This window comes from Parasteatoda tepidariorum, chromosome 4, assembly GCF_982258835.1.
Source record: "Parasteatoda tepidariorum strain Cologne lab strain chromosome 4, Ptep-v5.0, whole genome shotgun sequence".
NCBI classification, from domain to species: Eukaryota; Metazoa; Arthropoda; class Arachnida; order Araneae; family Theridiidae; genus Parasteatoda; species Parasteatoda tepidariorum.
Window position 1 is genome coordinate 98,955,914 of NC_141758.1, and position 12,711 is coordinate 98,968,624.

At 32.0% G+C, this 12,711-nt stretch overlaps 1 protein-coding gene across 1 annotated transcript in view; it reads left to right on the forward strand.

The window, feature by feature from the left end:
- Positions 1–12,276, forward strand: part of qless (decaprenyl diphosphate synthase subunit 1 qless) — a 34,770-nt gene extending 22,494 nt beyond the window's left edge. The window contains exons 4-10 of the mRNA XM_087161793.1: positions 198–336; positions 2,122–2,211; positions 3,082–3,213; positions 4,675–4,755; positions 5,859–5,972; positions 7,428–7,508; positions 11,336–12,276. Coding sequence (XP_087017919.1) covers positions 198–336; positions 2,122–2,211; positions 3,082–3,213; positions 4,675–4,755; positions 5,859–5,972; positions 7,428–7,508; positions 11,336–11,476 — 778 coding nt within the window. The 3' untranslated portion in view covers positions 11,477–12,276. The remainder of the gene's footprint in view (positions 1–197; positions 337–2,121; positions 2,212–3,081; positions 3,214–4,674; positions 4,756–5,858; positions 5,973–7,427; positions 7,509–11,335) is intronic.
- Positions 12,277–12,711: the final 435 nt, after the last annotated feature.

Consider the following 12,711-nt stretch of genomic DNA (forward strand, 5'->3'; position numbering starts at 1 on the left):
GAGAATTTGTCATGAAGGGTTTCAATCTGAGCGTAGCGTCCTTTTAAGAGTTTTTTTTTTTTTTTATTCTGTAGAAGGTGCATGCATAGCCATTCTTAGTTGGTGAAGCGATTTGTTCAAGTTATTTTGTGTATTGGTTTTACTTTTGCAATGAATAATTATATTTTGTGATATGAATTTTTTATTGTTGTTTTCAGACTTTTGAATACTCAACATAGGATGGCCATTATAGCAGAAATGATTCACACTGCCAGCCTTGTACACGACGATGTCATTGACACATCCGATACTCGAAGAGGCAAATCAAGCGTTAATGTATTATGGGGCCAAAAAAAGGTTTCCTTTCTTTTTTTCTTCTTTTTTTAATAAAAACATATTTATTATTTTTATATATTATTATTTTATGCACGCTTTATTTTAGATAAACGTTATATTCATCACTAAATGTTACAACTGTATTTTTTATCTTTATCAAACTATGTTAACCAATGATGTAGTTTGTGGATTAAATTAGGTTGACCATCGTCCCAGGAGAACCAAAAGACTCGTAGCAAAGTTTTTTTTTAAAAAAAACACTCAAAAACTCACCCCTCTATCTTTCCAGTTATTGAAAAACAAAGTACAGTAGGGAACCGATTATCCGGAACGATCAGGACCATCGCTATTCCGGATAACTGATTTTTCCGGTTTTCTGAATCGCTTCAAAAAGCCGTTTTTTTTTTTATTGCTAACCCAACTAAAAAAAAAAATATTTGAAAATAATCTTAAAACGATGAAGTAATACACTAATGATTATTTCCAAAATGATGGTAAGGTAAACATCGTTCAAAAAAGAAGGAAAAATTCTAAAATCGTATTGGGAAAAAAAAAAAAAAATTTTTTTTTTAAATGGCGGGAAAATTTACCGAATTTCGTTCCGGTTTTTTGGTTTTCTGATTTCCGGATAACGGGTTCTATACTGTATTTCTGTTGTCAGAATATTTAATTGGGAAGCAGTGAGTTTTCAAATATCCTTTTAGAAAGAGATTTTAAGTTTTCCTGGAACAATAATTAGATTATCATTGAAAAACTTCAATGTTTAACTAGCAAATGACGTGCAAAAAAAAAAAATTGCGGAAAGTTTCAGGTTTTTCAGAAACTTACAAATTTTATAAATAAGAACTGAAATAAAACTAAAATGGATTAATTTGAAAGAAACCTGTAAATATTTTTCAAATTAAACAAAATAAAAAATAGATTTGATGTTTTCTTTCATTATTTAATTTTTTCAACCTTTTGAAATGTATAAATATTAGTGTGTTTTTTCAGGTACCCAAGTACTGTTTTGATAAAATTTTACTGGCAGCTCTATATTTTATTTATGAATTTATAACTATATTATTATTTTATGTTTGAAAAATTGATTTTTTGATGTAATTGAAATATTAAGCAGTGTATATTTGTTATAAAAATTAAAGTTAAAAAAATAAATATGAATTAAATTATATTTTAATAAATAAAATTAAATGATTTACACTTATTTACGTTTGTAAACAGTGGATTTTCTAATAATTTTTTTAACCTACATAGGCTGCTACACTATTAACTGGAAAATAGAACTTAACTAGTATGTGAAATTCTATTTAAAGTTTCAAACGCTCTTTTCTGAAAATTTCAATACACAATTATAGAAAGGAATAATCATAAAAAAAACAATTCATAGTTACTTTATGTCAGTTATAAGTTCATAACTGTCATAAATTAGTCATAACTAATTTATGACAGTCATCGCAATTTTAATTTTTCTAGATGTCATACTAATTTTTTTATAATTATATTTAATAACCATGAGTTGGTACCCTTCCCTTTGACTTTACATTATTAAATTTCCCAAAACATACTTTAAAGAAAAAACAGAAATGTTAGGAGTTTTAGTTGCTACAAAGATTTCTGTTTTTATCCAATAAAAAAAATGTTTTTTTATAAAAGTTTTACGGTTGTACAAAAATGAGTGCATGCCTAATTGGAGCTGATCATCTTAGTTTTCTGGTTTTGTATAAAGAACATAACATGCATGGTGTACGTTATTGAGATATCTTTTTGTTTAATTAATGAAGAAAATATTCCCTTTTTTCCTTTTAGGCAATATTAGCTGGTGACTTCATATTAGCTCAAGCTGCCAGAATACTCGCTCAGTTAGGAAATGAAGATGTTGTCCATCTTTTAGCTCAGGTGAAGATTTTAAATTATTATTTCAACTGCTTGTAGCAAAAGTAATGTGTTCATTTTTTAGAGTACTTAAAAAAGGTGACTTTATTCATTAGCAATTTTAAAAAATAGACTTTGACAAAAATTGAAGTTGCTTTTTTCCAAGTAAAATAAAATTTGTGTCAAAAATATTTACATAATATGCATAAATATTAATACTTTATTCGTAAATTCTTATTCATCGAAATAGGATTTGAACTGAGCTTTGAAAAATACAATAGTTCACTGCTCTAATTAAAAAGTTCATCTCTTTAAAAAGGTACCTCTAGATCTTGTTCAGGGTGAGTTTATTAAATACATTACAATACTCATAAATATTAATATTTTATGCTTAAATTGTAATTCTAATTCACCGAAATGGGATTTGAACTGAGCTGTGAAAAATACAATAATAATTATCTCTCTAATTAAATCTTTAATTAAAAAGTACTTCTCTTGAAAAAGGTACTTCTTAATCTCATCCAGGGAGAGTTTATACAATATACACTATGCAATGCAATACAATACAATATAATATTTATATAATATTCATAAATATTAATACTCAAATTTGTAAATTGTAATTCTAATTCACCAAAATGGTATTTGAACAGCGCTTTGAAAAATACAATGATAATTCTCTGCTCTGATTAAAAAGTTCTTCTTTTTAAAAAGGTACTTCTAGATATTGTTCAGGGAGAGTTTATACAATACAATGTTTATACAATATTCATAAATATTAATATTTTATTCGTAAATTGTAATTCTAATTCACCGAAATGGGATTTGAACTAAGCTTTGAAAAATACAATAATAATTCTCTGCTCTAACTAAAAAGCTCTTCTCTTTAAAAAGGTACTTCTAGATCTCGTTCAGGGAGAGTTTATGCAAATGAACTGTTCAGAAGAAGAATCTGAAAGGTTTACTCACTATCTCCAAAAGACTTTCAAAAAGACAGCCAGTCTGACTGCATACACATGTAAAGCAGTAGGTATAATTCATTTACTAAACAAATATTTTTGAATGTTCCCATCTTTTTACTTTTGATCTAAGTTTTCAGAATAATTTTTGGTTCAAGTTTTCTGTAAAGTTAGAAAAAACTTTCTTAGACGCATGCCCACAACCAAATGAATAAAATAAAATGTTACAAGACTTAAATTGAAAATTGGTTTTTACTTCTTCAAATTTTTCTCTAATGCCTAGAGGAGTGACGAAAGAGTGAGAGAGAGATTGTTTTGCAAGTTACCTTCAATACTCAATAGAACCACCCCTGTCATTCTGTATGGTGCTCATCCTAAAGGTTGCCATGTATTACTTGTCCACTAAAATGTTGTAACAATTTACTCCTAACCGATAAATACTTGACTCATTTTTACAATACTTAACTTTAAAAAGATTTAGGATAGCATAAAAGGCAGGAGGGATAGCAGAAAAAGTTATGACATTGAAACATTTTTTTTAAATGTTAATAGATGAAAATCTTAATGGAAGAACCAGCTAAGTGTCATTTTTAAAAAAAAATTGAGATTTCTAAGGAAAAGTTCTTATTTTAGCTTAGAGATTGGGCAGCTCTGAGGAACAAGGCACATCAACCAGAGGTCTATTGTATCTAAACCCTAGATCATGACTAGCAGAAAAGCTTTATAGCTGAGACAAAGTTCAGCAAACACCTTACACGAATCTCACGTAGTTCCCAGCCTTTAACAAAATGTTTTTCTAGATACTCTAATCTTTGAGCAGAATAGATTTCACGCTCACTAAGTATATGTTGTGATATCTGGTGTGTTTCAGAATGTTCGCCTATCTTTTCTTCGCGGTTGTACTATGTGCATAGCTGCTGCCGGCCACTGTTTTGAACACTTATTGTAATCACATGCCATTAAATTTGCTTTTATAACTTGACTTCATCGTTCTTTGTGTGTTTTTGCCTCATATAAGAACATAAACTTTGACGCCCTTTAGCGGTTTTGCGTTTTGTTTTCGACTATGCATTCTTTGATAAAAATTGTTTGCTTGGGTGTGTACAATCACTTCCTAAAATTTTTGCCCATCTTTTTAGAATCACCCTGTATATAGTAATACTAGTACTTTATTTATGTCTACACAATACGCTATTGGCGGATGATCTGGGAAACATCCATTGGAAAGTTCAGAAGGCATGCCGTCACAATTCTGATCCTCTGCAGAGAATATGGCACCCCCGCTTTGGTAGCCCAGCGACTTGTTCGTGAACTTGAGAGCACTTTATGGTAGAACAGTTTAGTGACCACACATAAACAGTGCCTTTAAAAACTGATCAAAGGTTATTTATCTGCTCAGTGACCTTTACCAGCGACACTTGATTTCAATAAACAATTTTTTATTAAAATTTTTATAAGCATTGATCAATTTTTGATAAAAACAAGATCCTGAAAAGAGAGGAGAATCAAGTTGTGTTTATATTTGCAGGCTGCTGTACTTGGTGGAGCTGATCAGACACTTCAAGAGACGGCTTTCCAGTATGGAAGAAATGTTGGGATTGCATTTCAGGTATGATATATCAGTTAATTTATGTTAAATGTCTTTCTTCCTACGCCCAGTTTTTCGCTCACAAAATAATTTAATCGTAAATAATTTTCCTTGATAATTTTTTTTTGCTCTGAAAAATTATTTCATTGGTGGTGCTGCATGTAGGAAAAAATTTTTTTTTGCTATCGTCGCGGCACTTATGCAATACTGTAAGAGCAAAAAGATTGCATTATATATTTTTTTAAATGAATATATTCTCGTATAAAAAATGGGAAATTTTTTTTCTCTTCAAAAAATCTTGATTGGTTATTAGGCAAATAACAATAATTTTAATGGTTTATCACTGGGACCACTTAAAAAGTCAACCGAAATCTTTTTGTCTACATTAAAATGAAGTTTTTAGGCTTTCAACTAATTTCTCTAGATATTCTTGATCACCACCAACTCCATTTAATATTTATAGTTAAATAAAGTAATAATTGAAAGAGTTTCGAATTGCAGAGCACTATGGGATAGCAACCTTTAAACTGGTTATGTCTGATGTGCATTGATAGATTTTTTACTAACTGACGAAATAATTCATATCTTTTGAATTTTTTTGTTTTTAAAATTTATTATTATGTTATGTACCCTTATGTTTTTTTTTAAATTTAATTAGCTTCTTGATTTTAAAAATTATGTTATTACTTGAGGATTGCAATTGGTTAGCATCTAGTTTTTTTCCTTTTTTTTTTTTTTTAAATCATGCATAGTTTAAAAATGCTTTATTTTATGTGCATTGAGTGTTTGGGTTGATAAAAATGTGTTTAAGTTTGTTATTGAATACCTTAAAAATGTTTTATTTTATGTATGTGAAATTTTTAGTCGATATGCCAAGTTATAGGGGTCCAAAACATTTTTTTGCCTGGAGGCCCTGCTTGTATTAAGATGACCCTGCTAATACTCTTAAGAGTCGACCATACACCCCTATTAGACATTTTTCTTCATTGAAATATGTAGTCACTGTTTTATTCCTTGAATTCAGTGACACTTTTTAGGTTGCTCATGTGTATTATAAATGTTATTTTATTTGTAATAAAACTTATTCTTTGTACTCTCTGAATTTTCTTAAATATTTCCTTCAGCTAATTGATGACTTACTCGACTTTATCTCCAGCCAATCAGAAATGGGTAAGCCCACAACAGCCGACTTGAGGCTAGGTTTAGCTACTGCTCCTGTGTTATTTGCAAGCCAAAAGGTAATTTTGTTTCAGGCTTTTATATTTTTTAAAATTATTATTTTAACGATCTAGCTGCGTAAGTTTTTTTTAAATCAAAATTTGTTTTAAAAAAGTTACGTGTTTGTTTGTTACTTATTTCACATTTACAAATATTTTAATGCTCTTTTCTTAGTGAAAACTTTTTTTTTTTTCAAACATTTTGGTAAAAGATTTTTTTTTATAATAGAATTGATTAAAAAAAGGCTGTCAAAAATTTTTAATTGAAGAATATTCATATAAAAGCTCAATTTTGAAAATTAATCGTTAAATTATGATTTAACTTGTGAAATACTAAGGTAAAGCATTTTATACTACAAACATTTGGAATAGAAAATGAATCATCAGATTCATCCTCATAAGCGGAGGAATCCGAGAAATTCGTATCTGTTCTGCCGCATCTGTCTTCAATATATTTGAAATCAGAGTCAGTACCTCTAACAGTGTCAGAATTTTTTTCTTCGGGAATATAGGTTATAACCTATATTCCTGGAAAAAATTCTGGCTTCACTCTCAAAAGGCTTTCTACCACATATATTTGAACTATGAAAAGAGCATGCAAAATGCAGCAAAACATGCTGTATATTTTGCAGAAATATGGACAAATATTGCCATAAGTAACCCTGATCAGAATAAACAATTAAATTTAATTTAAAAACTTAAATGAAACCACTAACAGGAAAAAGTCAGGTTGCATGGTTAAATAAAATTCAGTCCCGCTGAAAAAATTGCATTCCTGCTGAAATCGCTGGTTTCGCAAATTTTGCTACTTCACATTCTTGATGGAATACAAAGCATAACTAAATAAAATAATATCTGCAGTTTTTTGTTTTATTTATAATGGAATAAATAAACCAAGATTTTTATTCTTTGAGAGTGTTTTTTTTATTATTATTTATCCACCAAATTTAGAAAATAAATTCTGTTTGATAGAACTCTGAGGTCATTGAAAATCATTCTTTTTTTCCTCAAAAATACTGTTGAACATGAATAATTCAAACTCGCTAAAATCAAAATTTGAGGTGGTTCACATTTTTTGATCAAGTCTTTTAACTCAATTTTAATACTCGCAATTATTATAATTTGTCTACTCTCCCAGCCAATAAAGTCTGAGGACATCTACTGCTATGGAAACAAGAATAGCGCATTTCAGGGAGAGTAGCTCTCAGGAGAAATATTCCCTTTCTCTCATCAAAACCTGTCTTAAGCAATGGCCCCACATCCCTACTTGAAATAGTTATACCTCATTACCATAGTCACCAGCACGGGTCCAGACGAATGGCAAGGGGAGTTCTTACTTTAGATAAACTATATAATTTCATTCAAATGTTCAGTTGTTACTTATTTCAGGGTTCAGTTTGAAAACAATTATTTTGTGAATGATATGTTTTATCATACCTTTTACTGCTTGTTCTATGAAAATTTCTTTTATTTAAGTATCCTGAATTAAAGCCATTGATTCAAAGAAGGTTTTCAAAGTTGGGTGATGTCGAAAAAGCCTATGAAGCTGTTATTAACGTAAGTATAACCTTCATACTACCTTCAAGCAGTAGTCAAATTTTTTTTTAGTTACTATTTTTAGGAGACTTAATTCAGCAGGAAAGCTTAATTTACAATCAAGTATAAATCCTCATATTAAAATATGAGGAATAATTATGATATATTTATTCATGTTATTTACATGAGCCAGTTTGTTATTCTAAGCAATATTTTTACAAACTTTTTCTTTCAACTTTTTATGCCTTTCTCAATAAAGAATACTTAATTTGAGATATGCTAAGAAATTATTCAATACTTGCGATTTTGTGAAGTGTTAAATAAATTTTTATTTCTTATCAAAAAGTACGAGGGAAAATATGTTTCTTTCCATTGGAATAATGTGCATTTATTCTTTTAATCTTTTACCAGTGCATACTTGCATTTGAAGAGATAGCAGTTCAAAATGTTCAAATCAAATTAGAGGCAGACTATTTTGAAACAGTCAGCTTTTTATTAAACAGGTAAAATTTACACACAACTGAAAAATTTCCAGCTCTCATACTTATTTATCAAACTAAAATAGTTACACGCTGTGTAGCTTAATATTGTCAACATAAACATTGAAAGTTGCTGTCATCTTCCATATTTATAAAATCGGAAATAATTATCAGAGAGAAATCTATCTAATTACAGTGTTCTCGATTACAAGAGTTCCTCTAAGCAATTTAACAAAAACTGCTACCATGCTTTAAGAAGAAATTGCTGCTGTGGAATATTAGACATAATTTTCATTAAAGTTTGGTTATTGAGGTATTCTCATCCTATACATTGAAGGACCGATGTGAGATTTTTACAAATTAGATTAGAAAAGTTAGTTGCTTTTGAACTTTGTTTCTTTACTGTAGCATTAAAACAGCTGCTAGAAATCACTACGAACTACAGTTTTTTATTGCATTATTTTCTACACTACAATACATAATAGAAAACATGGAAAGCAATAAAGATTAATGATTAGAGAAGAAAATCTTCTTCATTGGCCTGACAGCCTAGGATGGGTCCCTGCCTTCCGCAGAGTTGAACTCCAGGCTCTTCTACAGTTGGCCAGAGACATCCAATTTGTGACTTTTAGAATATTTAAATCACTTTCGAGGCAGTCGAGCCATCTAAGTCTAGGTCTTCCTCTTTTTCGAGTGCCTAATGGTCTGGCAGAGAAGATCTTTTTTGTAACGCAGTTGTTATCCATTCTTGATAGGAGTTCCGCCCATTTGATTCTCTGAATTATAATATATTTGACTACGTCAGGTTCTTTAAATAGTAATTAAAGTTCGGAGTTAGTTCTTCTTCTCCAGATATTGTTCATTTAAGGCCACCAAATATGCTTCGTAAAATTTTTCTTTCAAACACAGAAATAGTGTACTTTACTTTTTCTGTTATTGTCCAAGCCTCAGTAGAGTAAGTAAGAATGGGTCTTATCAAACTTTTGTATATCAGAATCTTTGTTTTTCTGCTGATGAAGTTAGATTTCAGATACTTTTTAAGACCGCAAAAACATCGATTAGCTGCTGTGACTCTATTACGGATCTCAGGCAGGATGTCGTTAAGATTATTGACTTAGGGAAGAAAATATATTATTAAAATAAAATAGTTTTAAAAAAAAATTTTAAATTTTAAAATATATATACACTGACTGAGCAAAACTCACGGGATACCCACCTAATATGTGGTCGGGCCCCCTCTGGCCCTGCGGAGTGCAGCGATACGGCGTGGAAGTGAGTCTGCAAGGCTCTGGAACACGTCCGGAGGAAGTTGGCACCACACATCCTGCAGAGCGACAGCCAATTGTGGCCTGTTCGTGGGTTAAGGATTCAATGCCCTGAGCGTGACGTTGGGGGCATCCCAGATATGTTCAATGGGGTTCATATCAGGACTTCGAGGTGGCCAATTCAGTCATTGGATCTCACCTACATGCTCGTCGAACCAGGCACGGACGATATTGGCACGATGTGGGGCTGCGTTGTCATCTTGAAACACAGCAATGTCATCAGGGTGTTGAAACATGACAAGAGGGTGGGGATGGTCTCCAAGCAGCTGAAGATACCGCTGATCAGTCAATGTGGCATCCAGAACGACCAGGGGGCCCTTTTCATGCCACGAAAATGCACCCCACACCATGACTGATAGGCCACCGGCCTGGACTGTGCCCACTTGTCATGCTGGATCCATCGCTTCATGCGCTGTGAGCCACACACGGTGCCTCCCATCAGCCTGGAACAGTTGATAACGTGATTCGTCAGACCACATCACGTTACGCTACTGTTGCAGTGCCCATACGTGGTGATTGGTGGCAAATGCACGACGAATTGTCCGATGACGCTGGGTTAGCAGTGGCACACGAGTAGGGCGACGGCTCTCATACCCGAGAACACGCATGTTCCAACGGATTGCCCACTGGGACACGTCTCTATCACGGCCAGTGTTGAATTCAGCCGTGATTTGTTGCACATTTGCTCTCCTATCTTGAGTTACCACTCGTCTCAGGTTTCGCCTGTCTCGGTCATTTAGGGCCTGTGGTCGCCCGGTATGGTGTCTGTTGTGGACTGTGACACCCTCATTCACCCATTCACGGTAAACTCTCGACACGGTTGACCTTGGGAAGCCGAATTCCTTAACCACTTCCGAAATGGAATGTCCCATGCGTCGGGCACCTACAATCATGCCGCGTTCGAATGCCGTCAACTCACGACGACGTTGCATTTTACCTGATCACTCACACAGTCACTTCAAGCAATGTCTAACACACAACTGAGACCGTCAAGGAGGCCACCAGGTGGCGTTGGTCACACGTGCTGTCCATTCACAAATCAGAGCCCTGCTATCCCATGAGTTTTGCTCAGTCAGTGTATATATATATATATATAATAAATAACCAGAAAAAAGGATATAGTCTTTTCTTCAGCTCACACGATTATAAAGCAGAATGTATCAAAACAATAGTGGGAGGAGCACTCAAATAAATACATAGTCAGACCTACATTTAACTAAGTCGCTAAATCCCAATATAAGTTCGTTATATGGAAAATTCATTAATATTGAAATTGTGCCTCCTTGAGCATTATTTAAAAAAGAACAGTGTTTTTAAAAGGTAAAACTTGTTTTTGACATGACGCCCAGGTGACCGAGCAGTTAGCGCTCCAAACTACGAAGCCAATGGCTGCGGGTTTGAATCCAACTCAGGGCATGGATGTTCTTCTCTGCGTGTTGTCCTCTGTCGTGTGACTGTGGCCCGGCCCACCCTATGAACGGGTATCTGTGGAAGTGTGGCGTAGCTAATGTAGCTCGCCTGTGTGATTTAGGGATTATGGGTGCCCACTGGGGTATTGTTAAATGAGCAACACTTCCAGCATCTTCGGAGGTAAAGTACAAAAGTTCAGTATCTGCCGTAAAAAAAAATTTTTTTTGACATGTGATCCATCAGTATCAGCATGTTATTTGTACAGTAATTCCTTCCTTCTCGCTCCCGTGAAAATGACGGGGTGAGGTTTTGCCCTCTATTTCTTGCTCCCGTGAAATTTACAGGCTGGAATGTTCAGTAGTAACGCGCCAATGAGAATAAAACTAATTCATTTCTTTTGCCCGGAAAAAATTTTATTTCTCATTTTACACGCCAGATGGCAGTACCAGGATATTTTTAAGTTATTGTAGATAGTTAGTTTATTTTAAACTAGATGTCAGCACTAATCAAATATGTGTATTTGGCAAAATATGCACTTTTATGACCGTTTTCGTGAAAATTAACCGATCATTAAGGGATTAAAGCCTTATTTAATGTTTTGCCCTCATAAATTGTAAATAAATTTACTTTTCAGAGTGATGGACTGAATCACACGAGACTGCTGGCAAGGAAGCACTGCAATGAAGCACTCAGTCACATCTCCATATTGGCAGACTCTACTGAGAAGAGGGCACTGATTTCTGTCATCGAGAAAGTGCTCGAGAGGAGCAAATGACCATCCTTTCACACTATATATGCAAATAATAACTATATTTTTATTGATGATAATTCCTGAAATACTTTTAAAGACTGTGTTTAAAAGTTTTCTATTCTAAACACTAAAAGTGTTATAAATAATTCGTTAACAACTTCTTTAATTTAATGTTATGAAAAATTTATCAAAATGTGTTTTTTTTTTAAAAAAATCAGTAATTAAATGTATCAAATATTATTTTTTTTCTAAAAATTAAAATATCTCAGCACAAAAATTTGTTATAGATTTCTTAGCAAAAATATTAAATAAATGGGTGCTAATTTGTAAAAAATGACGTTAAGGAACAAATGTAATTATATTAAACAAAAACAATTACATTTGAGTCGACAGTTGTAAAAGTGAATCTTAAGATTTACCAAAATTTTTTTTTACTATAGTTCTTGAAAATTGAATATATGATCTGTTTGTTACTTGACCATTGTTGACTGAAAGAATTTAGATTTCAGAGAAAATATATAAATCATCATAAAATCAATCTTTCCTTATAACAAAACTTTTATTTTGCAATGTTTTCCAATTTTTATTCATCAAGCATATTTTTATAAAAACTCCATTAGAATCGTAATAAAATTAACGCATTGAAAATCTAAATGATCTATCACTTTTGATTATGTGAATAAGCATAAATTTCTTGACTTGAAATTTTTTTTTCTTACATATATTAATGTTTTTATTGTAAAAAATAAATAAAAATATATGAAATTGTTCTTTTGTAAATAAGGGGTATAGTTTTTTTATAAATAAAATTATTTATTGTCTTATTTGTAGTAGTACTTTATTTACATCACACTAGAACTGCACAATGGGCTATTGACTACGAAGATGATCTGAAAATATCTCCTGCTTATATATATATGGCTCCATATAATATAAACCTATAATATTCAAACTCGGTCAGGCATTATATTATAACATACTATGCCTAAGTAAATAATTAGACACAAATTAGGAAGCCACTTTAAAAGCTGTACATATAAATTACCCCGTATCGCCCCTTAATATTAACCCATAATATTTCAACTCTGTCAGGAATTCTATAACATACTATACTACCGTACCAAAGGAATTTATAATAGACAAATTACAAGGCCTACAATATTTAAGTATTTATATTTTGAAGCGCAAAATAGCATTAAAATGAGACAAAAATTGTTGCTTATTAAAAATTGTTGTTCAAACATATATGACTAGTGATG